This window comes from Mesoplodon mirus, assembly GCF_964341445.2.
Source record: "Mesoplodon mirus genome assembly, chromosome: 2".
In the NCBI taxonomy this organism is placed as follows: domain Eukaryota; kingdom Metazoa; phylum Chordata; class Mammalia; order Artiodactyla; family Ziphiidae; genus Mesoplodon; species Mesoplodon mirus.
The window spans coordinates 188,668,605-188,688,603 of NC_138977.1; the positions used below are offsets into that span (position 1 = coordinate 188,668,605).

Consider the following 19,999-nt stretch of genomic DNA (forward strand, 5'->3'; position numbering starts at 1 on the left):
CTTACCCCTGCTCTCAAGAAAGTTATAGGCAAGGAAACTCAGACGTACAGTCAGCAAGAATGTTCAATAAATTTTGATATGGATGAGCACAATAGTCTCTGTGTAGATGTAGATAAGGGAAAATTATCAACTGTTCCTCAGGTGGTCAGAGTATGTGTGCAGGTAGAGGAAATTGCCAAGTATAAATGAAAAGAGAAGGGAATGTATAGGACTATGTTAAAATTAGGAACTTTTCTTCAGTGAGACAGTATTAATAGGGTCTAAATGTAAGGCAGAGTGGTGTATGTTTAAAACATTAAGGTGACCAAAAGAAAAAGCCTTATATATCAAGGTCAAATATGCAATTGAAAGGATATTCAAATGCACATTTTGGATACAACAGTCAGTCACAATTTGTAAGGTAAAAAATATACCTGAAAATTTTTCAGATACATATTGGAATACATGGAAATAATAAAACAAGAGTATTTTTTGTTAGTTCCTTGAGGTGTTTTTGTTTGTTTGTTTGAATATGTGCATAAAGTTCCAGTGATCAGGCAGAAACTGATGTGATGTTCATGAGCCATGGCTGTATGAGTATTTCACATGTGTGCTCTTTGCTCCCCCATTTTAAGGATGAAAATTATCAAAGCAAAGATGTACTGTATAGCACAGAGAAATATACTCATATTTTGTAATAACCTATAAGAGGAAAGAATCTGAAAAAAATAGATCTGTATGTGTGTATAACTGAATCACTTTGCTGTACACCTGAAACTAATACAACATTGTAAATCAACTATACTTCACTAAAAAATAAATAAATTTTAGAAATTAAAAAAAATTATCAGTACTGTTTGGAAGGTTTTGAAAAGAACCAGACATCATATATTTTGTAGTATATAAGCTTCAAAGATATATGTGACTGTTCCACTTGTGTTTCTTCTATGATCACATAAAAAGTTGAAAGTGATCAGCTTGACCCATGCCACCCACCCTAATATTACATTTTTTAAATGTTCACAAAGGAAAAATATTTCAAAATGTATGACACTTTTTCAAACAATTTGATATTTCTGCCACTTGAAAAAAGCAAAACTAATCAAAGAAAAATAGAAATGGTAGTTTGGCCTCTTAAGAATATATGTTAAGTATATATGTGTCTAAATAAGAGTATTGTGAACATGTTAGATTTGTTTTTCCTTTCTCTGTTAGTTAACATACAGAAACAGACAGGAATCTGGCTAAATATTTTCAAAAGCTTCTGGGAAATAGTATACTTACAATATAACATGAGATGAGAATAACAGTGTCCACAAATTGACATTGACCAATTGTTATTGACAATTGTGCAGCAAATTTTCTTTCATGTAGTCTAAATCTTATTTTTTTTGTTAAAGGGAGATTATAATAGATTTTAAATATCAAATGTATATTAAGTGGGTTTTTAAAAAGATACTGAAAAAGAGAAGTTTCTAAGTGTAAACAACACATAAAATATAATGAAAAATGTAATGAAAAAAGTATAAAATTTAATAATTGATAAGTTCAATTATTTAGGTATTAAATGATATAGCTTGCTAAAATTTCAAATCACTTAATTATCAGTGCTAGAATATATTTATAGTTGATGATGAGGTTTTTACTATTTTAACATAACTGTTCTCTTTCTAAATGCTATAAAATTATTCGATTAAAATACAGACCACAAATCCAAGCAATGATGAGTCCAGTATTATATATAGAGAAGGGTAGATATTAGAATCAGTTAAAATTAAGAATTATAATAATTGAAGATAATATGCCAGAGATACCAGTCATTCTGAGCTCAGTTTACCTTTCTAGGGTTGTCTCTGAATATATTTGCTTTTATTTTTTCCACGATAACAGGCAAGGCCACTCTTGGAGATTATTATAATGTCTGTCCTTCTTCAGATTCAAAATTAACTAGTCTATGGTGTTCAACTACAAATCTTGAAATCTGAGTATAACTGATGGCTCAGGTGTTATCTAGCTGTCCAGACTACAATATCTGTGTGTCAATTCTTTCTGAGGTAATGAAGCTGAACTAAACTATCTGATTTTTTTTTCCAGGAAGAATTGAACCCCATCATTGTTACCCCACCGATCCAAGCCATTGATCAGGACCGGAATATTCAGCCACCATCAGATAGGCCAGGCATCCTCTATTCCATCCTTGTTGGTTTGTATCTGCTAACATTTTACACTCTCAGTTATAGCTCTAGAATCATGTAGGGAAAAAAAATGTTTCAAATTAAAAAAAAAAAACTTTAATAACAAAGATTTTCTTTTTAGAAATTATTTTTAAGAAATTTTATTGAAATTATTTTTTATGTAAAAATAAATTTAAAAATAACCATTTAAAAATAACCATTTTTCTTCTTTAGTATTAGTCTCAGTGAAATTTGTAGAACAACAAGTAGAAACACTTTTATTGAGGAAGTAAAACAACTCCAAAAATAGGATTTAATCCACCTATTGGTAGTTTCCTCTGTATCACCTCATAAAGAATTCTCTAAGAAAAAATTGAAAATCAATTGAAAAACTTACACTGTTTGCTCTACTAGTACTTTATCATTGGTTGGATACCATTACATAATTCTAAAAATATGTGACAATTACATAAGAGCTATCGGAGCCAAAAAGAAAGAGAAAGATCATGTTACCCCAAGGAAACATTATACCCTTGGTTAATTTTTCCTTGAACAATTTCACAGAAGCCATTTTAATCCATTCTTGTGCATATCTGCCAGTTGTACCAAAAGCAAAAATGAGAATCTGATTATGCCACTCTTCTTAAATTGCTTTTGCTAAAATATGGATGTTGCTGCTTTGCATGATTTATAGTCTCCAGAGAGACAGATATATGGAAAACAGACCATACATCTCTTAATGAAGAAGGTCACTTCTGAAGTATGCTTGAAAATAACTGTTCAATGGAATTTAACTTTACCCTTAACCCCTTCCCACCCCGTGTACACATATATAACAACACAACGACCTAGAGACATTAGACAGATTTCAAAATATGATGCTATATCCTACTTAGAAATGCTGTCTGTAAAGAAAATTCAAGTAATTCTGTTTGAAGCCTTTGGTGTCTAGAACTACATACGTATTATAAGTCAGTTGTATAGATTAGACTATTAAACTTTTTTAAAGCACTTATAAACAGAAGTCTCTTTTAAGTCTGTAGGGGGTTTGGTATACATAAAAGGAAATAGTCATTGTTTATTAACTGAGGGCTTGACGATATGTCAATTACTATGCTAGATGCTATAGATACAAAGATGAGGGATAAATGTTCTAGGTTAGGGAGGGGTAGAGTCTATGGATAGAAACGTGCCAAAAGATAAATTAAAATACATGGTTTTAAGTACTACAAATAAAGTATGAGCCACATATCATGTGGTCTCATGGGAGTAAAGTACTAAGGATTTCTAAGAAAATTGCTTACAGTTATTTTAGCAGAAAGAGAGGGGATTTCAAGTATAAAATGGGATAAAAATTATTTAGATAGTTGATGCAGCCTGTGCAAAGTACAAAGCATTACACTTAAAGATAGTCTTGGGGAACCATGTTACTCAGAATGGGATAGTGTCCACTGATATTCATGTTTCTTTCACTTTAAAAAATTTAATCTCTTTCAATAAATGAGTGCTTACTCTGTTGAGCAAGACAGATTCCTCACTTTGTAGCACTGGTTTTCGGGCAGCAGAAACAGGCAATAAACAATTAATGTGGTAAATAAATGTATTTATTATACAAAATAAATGGTAGTCAGTGCTATGAGAAAAATCGAGCTGATGAATGGGATTGGAGGTACAGAGGGGTGTTCCAGTATTAAATAGGATTGATCAGGATATGTCTCATCAAAAAGGTGAGATTTGAGTAAAATCATATAGAACTTGAAGGAGTTAACCATGTTGATATCTGGGAAAAGAGTTTCTAGGCAGGGATAAAAGCAGGAGTTTGCCTGATGAGTCTCAGAAACATCAATGAGGCCAGTAGCACTGGAGAGGAGTCAGTGAGGGGGAAGTAGAAGAAAGAGGGTATGAGAAATAAGGGGGACCAGAAAATATAGTCTTGTATACTATTGAGCTTTGTTGGCTTTTACTCTGAGTGAAACGTGGAACCAATGCAGGAATTCGAACAGAAAAATGATGTAATGACGTTAAGTTTCATCAACCTCCAACATTAGGATAATGGATAGTACTACATAATATATATAACCTCTATCATTAACTTTGTTTTCACAGCTCAGTTAAATAAATTGATATGTTTTCATAGTATGTACATTTCTAAAAGACAGAGAGGACATTGTAAGTGTTGAGAGCATAGCCTCTGGAATTGTACTATCCATGTTTAAATCCTGACTTCAACCCTTACTATTCATATAATGTTAGGCGAGTTACTTAATCTCTCTGTCTCAGATTGTTCCTCTTTAAAATAGACCTTTGACAAAGGGAGTGATCAAAATAGATTTTTCTATAAAAGGTTTTGAGAATTTGATCTAATTCATGTCAATATTAGTGCCTGGAAAAAAGCACTCGATAAATGTTAGTTGATGTTGTTATTACCATTAGGAAGAAAAATAAAGTATGTGTCCTAAGTCATGCAAAACTGTTAAGAATAGAAGCACAAACCCTTTCCTTCACCACAAGACAGGATTCCCATGGCTCTGATTTTACCTACTTTTCCAGAACTCTTAGTTTCCCTTATGTCCATCCAGATAATTCTGAATGTATGTGTTCTTCAGAGCTTGTTTTCCCAGTTGCTAGGTGGCAAGCTCTTCTACTTTCACACATTGTTGATAGTCGGTTTACTAGACTTGAGGATGTGGATGCTGATGTGTGTAAGAAGGTTATCCAGGGACTATTGCCAACCCCTTCACTGGTCCTACCATCATTATTGTCAATGGGGGAATTACTGCCATTGCTATTGATTACCGACAGTAGCCTGAGCCAATTCTATGTCATCTTAATAGAGAATATCAACAAAAAGATGGAAATTATAAAAAGGAAACAAATTTTGGAGTTGAAAAGTATAACAGCTGAAATTAAAAATTCTCTAGCAGGGCTCAATGATGATTCAAGCAGGAAGAAGAAAGAATCAGCAAACTTGAAGAGAGGTCAATTGAATTACCAAATCTGAGAAGATGAAAGAGAAAAAGAATGAAGAAATGCAAAGAGAGCTTCAGAGACCTAAAAAATACCATTCTGTAGACCAATTTATGCATAACAGGAGTCCCAGAAGGAGAGAACAGAAAGGGGCAGCAAGAATATAGGAATAAGTAATGATCAAAAACTAAATTTGAGGAAAACAATCTATACCTCCAAGAAGCTAATTGAACTCCCCAAAAGGATAGACCTACAATGAATCCACGCTTAGACACATCCCAATCAAACTGTCAAATGACACAAACAAAAAATAATTCAAAAGTAACAAAAAAGGGGTGACTTTATAATAGAAATTGATTCTCAATAAAATTATAACCCGACTTCTCATCAGGAAACATGGATACTGGAATACATTAGTATGACATGTTCAGAGAACTGAAAGGAAAAAAAATGTTCATTAATAGTTCTAAATACAGCAAATACATCCTTCAAAAATAAATAAGAAATTAAGATATTCCCAGATAATCTGAGAATTTATCAGTAACATACCTTTGCTACAAGAAATACCGAAGGGTAGAGACCTAAGGCTGAAATGAAAGCACAATAGAAAGTAGCTCAGTTCTACATGAAGAAATAAAGAACACTGGTAAACATAACTACATAGTTAAGTATAAAAGACATTATATATATATATATATATATATATATATATATATATACACACACACACACATGCTAGTAATTCTTCTTTCCCTTATTTGATTTAAAGAAAATATCATAAATCAATAATTATACATCTATATTAATGGACAAAGTAGAAACATGAAACTTGTGATAATAACAGCAAAGAGCAAAGGTAAAATTGAGTTATACAGGAGTAAAATTTTTATATACTATTGAAGTTAAGTTGCTATTAGTCCAAATTAGATTGTCAAAAATTAAGACATCAATCTTAATTCCCAGGATAGCCGCTAGGAGAATAGTTTGACAATTTAATTGTTTACCTAATTTGAAGATTTATAGTAAAGCACAAAACAAAGGAATTTAAGCAGTACATATGAAAAATAAGGCAGTAATGGAACAATAGAGGAACAAAAAGAACATAAGATATATAGAAGACAGCAAAATGGCAGAGGTAAATACCATCTTTTTAGTAATCACAATCAATGTAAATGGATTCAATGTTCCAATTAAAAGATTCAGATTGGCACAATACATAAAAAAGAGAAAAAGAAAAACATGATCTTACTACATGCTATCTGTAAGAAACACATTTTAAAGACATAACAACTAGTTGGAGCATAAAAGGATGTAAAAAGGTAGTTTATGTGAATAATAACTAAAAGTGAGCTGAAGTAGCACTACTAATGTTAGATAAAATAGACTGGAAAATAAAATTTTTCACTTGAGACAAAGATAGACATCTTATACTGATAAAAGGGTCAACCCATCAAGAAGGTATAACAATTATAAGCATATATGCATCTAACAATAGAGCCCAGAAGTGAAGCAAAAACTGGCAGACTTGAAGGGGGAAATAGACAATTCAAGCACAGTAGTTAAATACTTCAATATTATACTTTCAATAATGGATTAAAAACTAGACAGAAGATCAGCAAGGCAAAAGAAGAATTGAACAACATTATAAACCAACCAGATCCTATAGACATCAATATAATGCTCAATCCCAAACAATAGCATATACATTCTTCTCAAGAATATTCTCTAGTATAGACCATATGCTAGGTTGTAAAACAGGTCTCATTAAACTGAAAATGATTGAAATCATACAAACTACATCCTCTGACCACAAAGGAATGAAATTAGAGGTGAATAACAAAGGAAAATTTGCAGACTCACAAATTAAACAACAACTACTAAATAACAAACGGCTCAAATAAGAAATTACAAAGGAAATTAGAAAAATACTTTGAGATAAATAAAAATGAAAATACATTATACCAAAACTTATGGGATGCAGCTTAAGTGACAGTCAGAAGGAGATGTATAGTTGTACATGCCAACATTAAAAAAGAAGAAAAATTCTTAATCAGCAATGTAATTGTTCACACTAAAACCCTGGAAAAGGAAACTAAAATAAAGAAAGCAGGGCTTCCCTGGTGGCGCAGTGGTTGAGAGTCCGCCTGCCGATGCAGGGGACATGGGTTCGTGCCCCGGTCCGGGAAGATCCCACATGCCGTGGAGCGGCTGGGCCCGTGAGCCATGGCCGCTGAGCCTGCACCTCTGGAGCCTGTGCTCCGCAACGGGAGAGGCCACAACAGTGAGAGGCCCGCGTACCGCAAAAAAAATTTAAAAAAAAATAAAAAATAAAAAAAAAAAGAAAGAAAGCATAAGGATAGAAATAATAAAGAACAGAGTGGAAATTAATCAAATGGAGAATAGAAAAATAATAGATAAAGTCAATGAAACTAAAAATTGATTATTTGAAAGAAGCAGTAAAACTGACAAACTTCTAGTTATGTTGACTAGGAATAAAATAGAGAAGAAACAATTTACTAACTCTAGAATGAGAGGAACAAAAAAGCTTCTGCATAGTGAAGGAAATCATCAAAATGAAAAGGCAAGGTATTTGCAAATCATATATTCTATAAGGGGTTAATATCCAAAATATATAAAGGAATCATACAACTCAGCAGCAAAATAAAAAGCAAACAACATGATTTAAAAATGAGCAGGGGATCTGAATAGACATTTTTCTAAAGAAGACATACAGATGGCCAACAGTCACATGAAAAAGTTTTCAACATTACTAATCAACAGGTAAATGCAAATGTAAATCACAATGAAATATCAACTCATACCTGTTAGAATAAGTATTATCAAATTGACAAGGAATAACAAATGTTGGAGATAATGTGGAGAAAAGAGAATCCTTGCACACTGCTGGTGGGACTGTAAATTGGTGCTACCACTTTGGAACAATATGGAGAGTCCTCAAAAAATTAAGTATAGAACTATCATATGACCCAACTATTCCACTTCTGAGTATTTATGCAAATAACACAAAAACACTAATTTGAAAGATATATGTGTCCCTATGTTCACTGAAGCATTATTTATCTAGTAGCCTAGATATGGAAACAAGTATACAGTGATGGATGAATGGATAAAGAAGTGGTATATATATAAATATATATAAAATATCTATATATACCACTGTATATATGTGTATGTGTGTATATATATATATATATATATATATATATACACATATATACATATACATATGTACACACACAATGGAATAGTATTTGGCCATAAACAAGAATGAAATACTGCCATTTGTGACCATATGGATGGACCTTGCGGGTATTATGCTAAGTGAAGTAAATCAAATGGGGAAAGACAGATATTGTATGATTTCATTCATATGTGGAATATAAAAAAAACAATGAACAAATAAAACAAAAGAAAACATAGATACAGACAACAGATAAGTATTTACTGGAGGGGAATGAGGCTGAGGGATGGGCAAAATGGGTGAAGAGGGTATAGTACTGGGTGGTAACTAGACTTGTGGTGGTGATCACTCTGTAGTGTATACAAATATTTAACTATAATGCTGTACACCAGACAATTATATAATAATAAAAATGGAAGCACAACACACCAAACTAAAATGGAAACACAACACACCAAAGCTTAGGTGATGCAGCAAAAGCAGTTCTAAGAGGAAAGTTTACAGTGAGAAATGCCTACATTAAGAAAAATAAAATCAGAAATAAACAACCTAACTCTACACCTGAAGGAATTGGAAATATGAAAACAAATTAAGCCCAAAGTTAACAAAGGAAAGAAATAATGAATATTAGAGCAGAAATAAATAAAACAGAAACAAGAAACAGAAATAGAATAGATCAATAGAAAAGATCAATAAAACTAAAAGCTGTTTTTTTGAAAATGTGAACAAAGTTGACAAACATTTTACTAGACTAAAAAGAAAGATGACTCAAATTTATAAAATTATAAATGAAAGAGGAGATATTACAACTGATATCATAGAAATTCAAGAGGTTTGATATTTTTTCCTCAATCCTACTTTGGGGATCACCACAGTAAACAATAAGTAAAAATTGTATGTAGCTAACTGGGAGAGTAAAGTGGCATTTAGTTCAAGTAAAGTTCATTTCAGTGATTATAAGTAAATGGGATGTTAGAAGATTTAGGAGGCTATCACAGTGGTAGAATGAAATGACAAGACTCTGAATGAGAGGCTAACACTATATAAGTGAAACCCATGGAGAGAATGACACAAGGAAGAATCATTTGGAAAATATATGCAGAGTTGTATTAGAAGAATAAGGAGATTTGAACCAATATAGTGAGAAAAATGGTGGGATCGTTAGCAAAAATTCAGTTCATAGATTTTGGCATCCACCTTGGACCATTGCTAACTGAGCAAGAGAGAAATAGAATCTCAGTGTGGTTTTGAGTTTTTCTTCTTATGTATAAAGGTGAATATCTTTGTGTGTGGTCAAGAGTCGTCTGCCTTTCTCTTTCTGTGAACTATCTGTTCATTCTCTATCCCAAAACTTTTTTTAAAATATATTGCTGATCTTTTACTTTTCTAATTTGCAGATCTACATATGTTAAGGATATAAGCCTTTGTCTCTGACGTAAATACAAATATTTCCCTATTTTGTCACCTCCAGTTTTACTTTGTTTATTGTGTTTTGCCATGCAATTTGTAATGCCATTAAATTTAATCACTCTTTTTCCTTATTAATTCTTTATTTTGAGCCATAGGTAGGAAAGTTATGCCCACTCTCACAGAATAGAATTCATCCATGCTTTCATCTATTACTAGCTCTTATGTTGTTTTATTGCTTATTGTGCATGAATATCTTCTCCATTTGGGGTACTCTAGTTTTTTGTATGAAGAATAGACACAATTTTATCATTTTCTGTCTCTCCTATTAGGTTAATGCTCCTATTCAAAAATCCATTTTCCCCTATTATTTTGAGACGGCTCCTTTATCATAAGCGCAATTTTGACTATTTCTGGATTTTTTTTTTTTTTTTTTTTCGGTACGTGGGCCTCTCACCATTGTGGCCTCTCCCGTTGCGGAGCACAGGCTCCAGAGGTGCAGGCTCAGCGGCCATGGCTCACTGGCCTAGCCGCTCCGTGGCATGTGGGATCTTCCCGGACTGGGCCATGAACCCGTGTCCCCTGCATCGGCAGGTGGACTCTCAACCACTGCGCCACCAGGGAACCCCTAATTTCTGGATTTTTTTTTTTTTTTTCTCATTACGCGGGCCTCTCACTGTTGTGGCCTCTCCCATTGCGGAGACGTGCAGACCCAGCAGCCATGGCTCACGGGCCCAGCCGCTCCACGGCATATGGGATCCTCCCGGAGCAGGGCACGAACCCGGGTCCCCTGCATCGGCAGGCGGACTCTCAACCACTGCACCACCAGGGAAGCCCAATTTCTGGATTTTTAAGTCTATTTTACTGGCACACATTTTCTCCCCTCACATAATGCCCAGGAAAATTTTCTTTCTTGTTTCATAGTTGAAGCAAAAGAGTATAGCAATTAATGCATTTTTGGATATGTTTGGCGTCTGTCAACCTAGATTTGAATGCAAGTTCTGTCTGACATTGTCTCTTTGACTTTGGACAAATTACTTAATATTGCAAATCTCCTAAGTTCTCCTGTGTAAAATGGGAATGATTTACAGAGTTATCAATGATTACTTATATAAAGCATTTAGTACAGTGTAGGATTCAATAATTGGCAGCCATGTTATTTTATTCTTATCATTATTGTTATGCTAAATGCTTATATTCCACAGTTATATGAGTTGACTTCCACTTTATCTTCACTTTGGAAAAAAAGAATGTTGTATTATACAAAGGAAGATGATACAATTCAAGAAAATTTCAACTCACTAAAATGACTGCATTTAAGAAATATCCTCGGGCTTCCCTCGTGGCGCAGTGGTTGAGAGTCCACCTGCTGATGCAGGGGACAGGGGTTCATGCCCCGATCCGGGAGGACCCCACATGCCACGGAGCGGCTGGGCCCGTGAGCCATGGCCGCTGAGCCTGCGCGTCTGGAGCCTGTGCTCCGCAACGGGAGAGGCCACAACAGTGAGAGGTCCGCGTACCACAAAAAACAAAGAAATATCCTCTCTAGACACTGAGTAATTCAAAATATTTATTTCATATGTTTGATATATTTAGCTGAATACTTCTTAAGAAAAATATTTGCCAGCTTGAACAGAATATTCTTATTTTAATTTCCAAGCAACTTGATATTTGGTACAAATTACTAGTCATTGTCACAAGATATGGTGAAAGACCATGCAGATTATAATTAAGATTTATGTACCACTAAAATACAATTTTATAATTCAAAATTTGTTCTCGATACACTTTATATCTCTTTTATGTGATGAAGTTTCAAATTAATTAAAGCGCTCACTTAATAAAAGATATTTGGAAAATCATCCAAACAAGTATTTTCGCCCCCTTACTCATAAACTAATGAATGATATACCACATTTGCATCTGCTTTCCCTAGATTGTATAATTTTGAAACTTAATTTACTAATAAAATTATGATTTTTTTTCCTCAATTAATGAAGGGAAATAGATATAGCAAATACACATATTACTTATTGTTCTCAATTAAGTGCTGAAATATCAATGCCTTTCAGGGACTCCTGAGGATTACCCACGATTTTTTCATATGCATCCAAGGACTGCAGAACTTAGTCTCCTGGAGCCAGTAAATAGAGACTTTCACCAGAAGTTTGATTTGGTTATTAAGGTAAATTTAACTAATTGCTTAATGTTCTTGAGTTTATAAATATAGCTAATGTTCTAATGTTCTTGTGTTTATCAACGAATCCTCTAGAGGCTACTGTAGGGACTTTTAAGCTATAAAAATTAAAATTAATTTGAACTGCAATTAGCCAATTTTTCTTTAAAAAGGTGAAGTGCAACTGTTCTAATACATCATGTTGCTTTTCTTTAACATAACTTTTTATATTACAGTGCTATTCAAATACTGATTTTTTATATGTAATAGATGCCTTGGTCAAATGTATGTAATTCTACATACTATAATTTACTACATCTTCTAACATTTAGTTTAGGTTTCTGTTTGTTTGTTTGTTTTTTACCAAGTGGGTTTAATTTTTGACCACAAAAGCTTAACCAATGAATGTATTTAAAAAGTGCCTGGCTTTATATATATTTTTATTTTAATAATGTGTTATGTTTTTTAATGTTATTGCTTTTTCAAAACTAAAAAGAAAAGATCTTGCTTGTCCAGAAATTATTTTAGTATATGTTTCATTATTTCTTTATTTTGAAAAATGATCTTCAACCACAAAATTTTTCAAGGCTAAGGGAATCCATTTGGCATTACAATTTTGATTTAATAATATATAATATATTGTAATAATATCATTACAAAGGTATTGTGGAAACCCAGAAGATCTATTCATTAATTCTTAGAGACTTCACTGAGAAGGTAAGATTTGAGCTGAGCAGTGAAGGAAGAGTAAGAATTTACCAAATAGAGATCTGGGCTAGGAGAAAAGCATTTTAAGTAAAAGAACAGAAATAAGCAAGGACACACAGTATGTCTAGTGTGTATTGTCTGACTTTTTCATATCTAAACATACAACAAATAGATATAGATATGCAGCCCTATGGCATTTTTTTTTCATTTAAAAGTGTTGAAAGGAAGTAAGGTTAAGAAGCTTACTGAGCATGTACATTGTACAAGGCGTTTTATGTATATTTTATAGCCACAACCTTAGTACTTAGTACTATGCTTATGGGTACAAATGTCAAAACTAAATTTCAGATAGGGCAAGTGACTGAATCAGAGTTACATCATTAATAAGCAGCAGAATTGAAATTCAAATTTAAGTTTATCTAAGCTAAAGCCATACTTATTTCACTTCACCAAGATGCAGTTCCTTAGAAATGGTTTTCTGGTTTAATTATCTGTCAGTGGAACTGCAAACAATAATACATTGATACATTTAATTTTAGCTCAAATTAGGACATATTTTGGTAGCACCGATTATGTTATACACACTAGATTCTGTATTTATTTAGTGTTTCTTTGTCCTTGAAGAATGGGTAGTCTAGAAGGGAAAAGAATCACGTAAGCTGATAAATACAACACATCAACTGCTAACAGGAAGGCAACGTAAAAGCTCTAACAAAGCACAGATTAAGGATATTTAAATTAATCTGGGACTCAGGGAAGATTTTCTGGGGATTATCCCAAGCTCAGTGTTGTATTGGATGGCTTTGGCTAACGAATGAAAGCAGGAAATATGTTTGACCATAAGGAAGAACAGAAGCAAAAGCTTGGAGGCATGATGTACCAGGCTACGAGCAGTTAACAGGGAAATGAGGTATAGAGCCAGACCTTGGAGAGAGCCTTATGTTCGACTGCAATTTCCTTGGATTTCATTCAGTAGGGGTTTGGGAGTCATTCAACAAAGAAGGGCTCTTTTTACCATTTATGTAAAATAGTCACGCATGAGATTCATCTTGCATGGTTTTATTTTAATTATCATTGGACTATATAAAACTCCAAAATGTGTTTCCATTGTCTCCTGTGGATCTACCTGGAGCTCTGTAGTGCTACACTCTGTGGGAGTTAAGAAACTTGACAAAGCACTGTTTCCAAACTGCCCCACTTGAAATCTGAAATCAATTATTTCTCTTTATTATCAAAGTCAGTTGTCCTGGTGTACCAAGGTATAGTGAAACTCAGTCTATCAATTATAGAAACAAAAATCAATTGGGACAGGCCACGATAATTTTTTTTTGTTTTAACACTTTATATTATTAATGGAAGTTTTTACCGACATTATTAGATTCAAATTATTGTGTTTTGTGTGCAGTCAAGGGGATAATAAGCAAAGGTATCAATCTGTAAGAATAATAATGTGCCACTTGCTTGAATATTAGCTGAGTATTGTGTCATTGTATAAGGATCCACTGAAGTGCTACAATCTGGTAGTTCTCCTCTTCAGTAAGTCTTTCAAATTCTTCCCTTTTTCTTATTTTAATAATGCTTCATTTTTCATTGGCCATAATTTTTTTTTTATTGGACTTGATCCCAATTTCTGTTTTGGAAACTAAGGAAAAATAAAATACAATGAAGTATCCTCTTTTAGACTTTGAAGAAGAATTCTGCTTTAAAAAGCTGTATGCACATTTAACAGCTGGTGTCACAAATTAGAAATTTATCATCTTCATTTTATCTATTTCTGCCAGTTATTTACTAAGTATACTGACAAATAAAAATGTGAAGGTGAAACTAGGAAGGCAAAATGGAGTAGTTCACCAACTTTAGAATATTAAAGGATTAAAACACATCTAATTAAAAGAGAAAAGGGTGTTCCATTTCAAAACACTATTCCAAATTTTACATAATTGCAGTCATTTAAGCACACTTTAAAATGAAACACACATTTTGAATAAGAATCATAGCCAGTCCTGGGTTTGCCCAGGACAGCTCATATGTATGCCTATTGCCTTGTGTAATTATTCATAACATATCTTTCACCCTCAAAAATGTCCCAGTTTGGGTGAAAGTTTATGTGATCACCATAGTTATACAGCAAAAAACAATTATGCAATAGAAATATGAAAGCACATTTTAGATTCCAGATGATGATGAATTAGTTCATGCATGGAGTGTCTCTAACAAAGTCCAGAACATTAATCTTCATTATTAGAAGTGCAGAATTTTTTAAAAATATTAATAATTTATATATTTATACTCTGGGCATCTAATACAAGCATTAAATGGATAAATTATCAATAATTCACTGTCTTTCAGTTGCTCAAACATAATTTTTTTGTCTAACTCGCTCTTCTTTTAAAATTTCTTTCTTTTATTTATTTATTTTTGGCTGCGTAGGGTCTTCATTGCTGCGCGTGGGCTACTCTTTGTTTCAGTGCGTGTGCTTCTCATTGCGGTGGCTTCTCTTGTTGCGGAGCACAGGCTCTAGGCGCACGGGCTTCCGTAGTTGTGGCATGAGGGCTCAGCAGTTGTGGCTTGCAGGCTCTAGAGCACAGATTCAGTAGTTGTGGCACATGGGGTTAGTTGCTCTGCGGCATGTGGGATCTTCCTGGACCAGGGCTCGAACCCGTGGCCCCTGCATTGGCAGGCGGATTCTTAACCACTGTGCCACCAGGGAGGTACCTGTCTAAATCTCTTTAATTAACAACTAATAGCAAGGGTCACAATGATACCACAAATATCACTGTATCATGGTCCCTCTGATTTTATGTTGTTGTTCATTGACCTACTTATACTGCCTAGCAGGCTGACCTTTAACATCTTTTCTTTCCACATAATGGGCATAATTAACCCTAAGCTCTCATCAGTCACCCCGCATACTTTCTGTGCCAGCCATACTCAACCACTTGCACTGCCTTAAACTCACCATGCTCTTTCTAGCCTCCAGGCATTTGCTGTTCTTCCTGAATCATTCCTCCTTTTTTTTTTTTAATCAGCGGTCTAATTCACACTGATATTTCATTGATGCTTCTTATGCCAAGAGAGACTGTTCCTCTGGAAAGGCATGACCACTGATCGGAAGCCCCTCCTTGCATCCTACTAGTCCCTGTGGTAGCTTTGATCATTCTATATAGAATTTGCCTGTTTATTTTCCCCTGGCCTTTATAGGAAGGAGGGCAGATTGTAATATATTTCTTCAACATTGTGGCCCAAGCCCATACGTCTATCCACATACAATGTATAAAAGTGCTCAATACATATTTCTTGTAATGGCTTTCTCCCTGGCACAGTAAATCTTTTAAGGCTGCTGGATTTGGGTACTGCATCTTCATTGCATTTAAATACATATATTTGAAAGTGCATGTATTTGATAGAATTTTATCCTGCCTATGTCAAGAATAAAGGTGCAAGGAACTTCTCGAATAAATTCAATCCCTGGAAAAAAGCCATACCTATATTAAGACAGTTTAAAGCTATTTATGACTGTATTTAAACAAACAAACAAAAAGTTCTCCTTCTAAGGAAAATATACATATTTTACACAGTAAATGAGCCACAGAATTGAAACTGGTGAGCTTGAATAGTAGAGTTAATTTGCCAGTTCTCCTGGTGAGTTACTTTGCTTTAGTAATTTGAGAGTCACAGGACAACAGCGTGCAAGAAATGATTGAGGTCTACAAGGACAGTGACTACAGCCCTTGATCCTCCACATGAGTCTCTAATGCCACAACCCTAGAAAATATTTGGCCTCTATTTGAATAATGGTATCAATTTTACTTTACTGCTTAGGAATTCAATGGGTAACTAGGATTCACTATCTTTAAGCCATATGACATTTGCTAGTTTTCAATTTGCCACATCCTTTCTGAGTGCCTGATATTTTGCTTGGTGTTGAGGAGATAGAAATGTATGAAAGCTTTGCCTAAAGGAAGAGGTATGGAAAGTATGGAAATTGTACTTTTAGACATATTTCCCTTCTGATTTCTACATCTGTATTTCCAAGTACTGGATGAATAACTACTCCTAGTATTTTGCAATTGCATCAAACTAACGTAGTAAAGTATATACATCTGTTTGAAACCTCGGCTTCTTTATTTCAATTAATAATATTACAATCAGCTTGTCACCCAAGCTAGGAGTTCCCAGTTCTTCTGAGACACCAGCTCCTGTATGGCCCTATCCATTCACTTTTCAAGTCCTATCCAGATACATCTGGAATTTCTCTTGAATGTCTCCCCCAACTCTCCATGCCCACTGCAGTTCTCTAGGTTTCATCCTTAAGGCCCATCATCTCACACAAGTGATCTCTAAGATTTTAGCCTCTTTTTCATGCATCCTGTCCATCTCCCCACATTGCCAATAGATACTGCTAACACAAAAAATAAATCATGCTGCTCCATATTGCCTTCAAGCCAGTTGATAAACTGCCCACTACATGAAATTCCAACAGAAAACTTTGTTGATTTGAAAGATCAGGCATTAGGGGCAGACAGACAGAGTAAGAAGTCACAGATCATCAGTCATCACTTCTCAAAATAAAAAGGATGGCATCCCCCATGAACATGAGAGAGCTATCAAAATTCATTAAATCTGTTAAGGAGAATGTGAAGTATAAGTTACTATCATTCTGCTGTGGTGTATGGATTGTCAGTTTATCAAAAAAAAAAAGAGAGAGACACACACACAAATAGAGAAATTAAAAGGAGAGAAGAAGGGCTTAGATGCTCCCTTTGAGAAAGATTGAATAGGATCTTTCAGTGAGCCAGGGTTATGATAAGAAAAAAAAAAAAAAAATCAGAGCTGACGTTGTCCAGCCATAGGAAGAAAGACAAATTCTATAAATGACATACTTTCATAATTCTGGAAATATTCTAGCCATATATGCCTCTCCCTATTCTTATGGATTCCCACTGAAAGAATAAAATACACATATATCACATCTTAGTTCAGCAGTTAAGTGAAAAGTAAGCTCACTTCCTCTGCCCAGTAGCAAGATCTATAAGGTAAGGAAGTTAAGTCTATTAAGAGTGAAAGTCCTTTGTATGTTTTAGAGAAAATTATCCCACAGAAATTTCAGGTATTAGTTCTTATCAGTATTGAAACAACAATCCCTCCATTGATGTCTTAATGAATAATACACTTTTAGAAATCCACTGACATATTTGATACATTTGCTAGATGTTCATCTTTTAATTTTACATTCTATTTTTTTCAGTTTAGTAGATTGTCACATAAAACATTATGTTTGTTTCTTCAGAAAGAACACTGTATCCTTTTGTTTACTCCTGCTTGTTCACATTTCTAAAACTTCTAAGTACTAAGCTAAATTAATTGACTATTATGACAATTATGGAAATTAATACAAGGAAAGAATATATGGTGTCCTCTTTTCTCATGTTGTTATTCATCCTGCTAGGTTAGTTAGAACAAAAATAGAATACAGCAGTTGAATATAGTGGCTGTCCAAATGTGCAAACTGACAAAAGACACACAGAAGTGATATTTTACTTGGCCTCTTTCTTCACAAGGTGACCTGCAACTGCTTGGAAGAAGAGAAGCAATTTATCCATTCTCATCACAGTCCCTTGATTTTGGCAAGGCCCTCTTGTCAGCAGAGGTCATTGTAAGAGTACAACAGCAAGTCTAAATATTGTAGAATGTTCACGTGAAAGACACTCTGAGCAGACCTTGCCATATCTCCCCACTACACACCCCTTCACACACAGAAACTACCTTAACCCTCCTACATGAATGTTCTCAAGTAATCTTTCTTCATAGGCTTCTTGGTTGTTGCATAGAAAATGAAATTAAAAGGGTATATCTAAAGACTTGAAAGCTAAACAAGTCTTTACACTAGTTTTTTCTCAAGAACAGACTAGTACATAGGAAAAACTCCCATTCTCATTACCTTCCAGGCTCTGAAAAATAACCCACTTAGAGACAGACTTTTTTTGTATACTGATGATTTTTTGAAATTCAAATATTCCAGGATGGACTATTCCAGTCCACCAGTTCACAAAGGCACCTTAGGAGAGAGCTTTCTCCTAGTGGAGAGAATACTCTGTGGGAATGGAATCAGAATCCAGCATAGACATTTCCTGGTTGAGGAAGTGAAGGGCAGGGCAAAATAAGGGGAATACAACATGAATTAGAAGCACTCCAGAAAAAAGTTACTACACCATCACAATCATAATTTTGTCTCTGGCTCACCATGCTGTTTATAGCCAAGATGATTCTCATGTTCAAACCACCAGCCAAATAGTGTGACATATCTGTGCTTGGCAGGAGTTTTCTGAATCTGTGGTCTCTCCGGGAGCAACTGGGTTTTTCTTCTTTAAATCATTCAAAATTGCCTTAGTCATTCTAGTGTCAGTTTATATCTCAAGCTTTAAGCACAGAGAAAGATTTTTATTATTGAAAAATATACAGAAGCTCCAAGGATTCATGTTTTCATTGCAATAAGTTATAAACACAGTGGGCATATTCTTTTTTTTTTTCTTTTTTGTTGTACGCGGGCCTCTCACCACTGTGGCCTCTCCCATTGCGGAACCCAGGCTCTGGATGCATGGGCTCAGCCGCTCCGCGGCATGTGGGATCCTCCAGGACTGGGCACGAACCCTTGTACCCTGCATCGGCAGGTGGACTCTCAACCACTGCGCCACCAGGGAAGCCCAGTGGGCATATTCTTACATCAAATGAAGATAGAATGTACTTAAAAATATTTTCTAGATGGGAAATGTGTCAATATTATTTTTTGTCATATTATAAACCTCTTTGGGAGTGCATTGTTTATAGTCTGTCTGGTAAAGATATCTTTTCTTTTTTGTCAAACAGAAAATGTTTTTATTTCCAAACAGAAATGCACTCTTTCACTATGCTTATGGCATTACAAACAAATCAGTTGTATAAGATACAAAACAATTCTTTGTGTTTTATCTGATAAATTATTTTATGGTTTTGCAAGTTCTTAAATATTTTTAGTAATTGTCATAAATAGGCTGTTGTCAGACTATGTATTCTTTAATTTTTAGAGTAGTAAAGTTTAAATAAATGAAGTTTCTGTAGGTTTTAAAGCAATATAATAGTATAACAAGGGTCAAGAAGCAATAGAATGCACTTATGTTAATTATTAATTAGTCGGAAATATTAATATGATCTTTGATCCAGGGAACACAGGCTTACCACAGCCATCTCTCCCTAAGACGTTCTAAAACAAAACTGTGTGTACAAAGAAGGGAAATGTAAACTTTTACAGTCACTGGGGCTTCAACCCCCAGCCCTTGTAGAGTTTAGTGAGCTGAACAGGATCCTGTGGAGAACTCCCTTATATAAGTGAGTTTCCTCCACTTTTAC

The 19,999-nt window shown here is 34.3% G+C and overlaps 1 protein-coding gene across 6 annotated transcripts in view; it reads left to right on the forward strand.

Moving 5' to 3' along the window:
• Nucleotides 1–19,999, forward strand: part of PCDH15 (protocadherin related 15) — a gene marked incomplete at both ends in the record, with an annotated part of 722,972 nt that overhangs the window by 375,029 nt on the left and 327,944 nt on the right. For all 6 annotated transcript variants that reach the window (XM_082633167.1, XM_082633165.1, XM_082633166.1 and 3 more), the window contains 2 exons: nt 2,074–2,182; nt 11,802–11,914. In XM_082633167.1, coding sequence (XP_082489293.1) covers nt 2,074–2,182; nt 11,802–11,914 — 222 coding nt within the window. The remainder of the gene's footprint in view (nt 1–2,073; nt 2,183–11,801; nt 11,915–19,999) is intronic.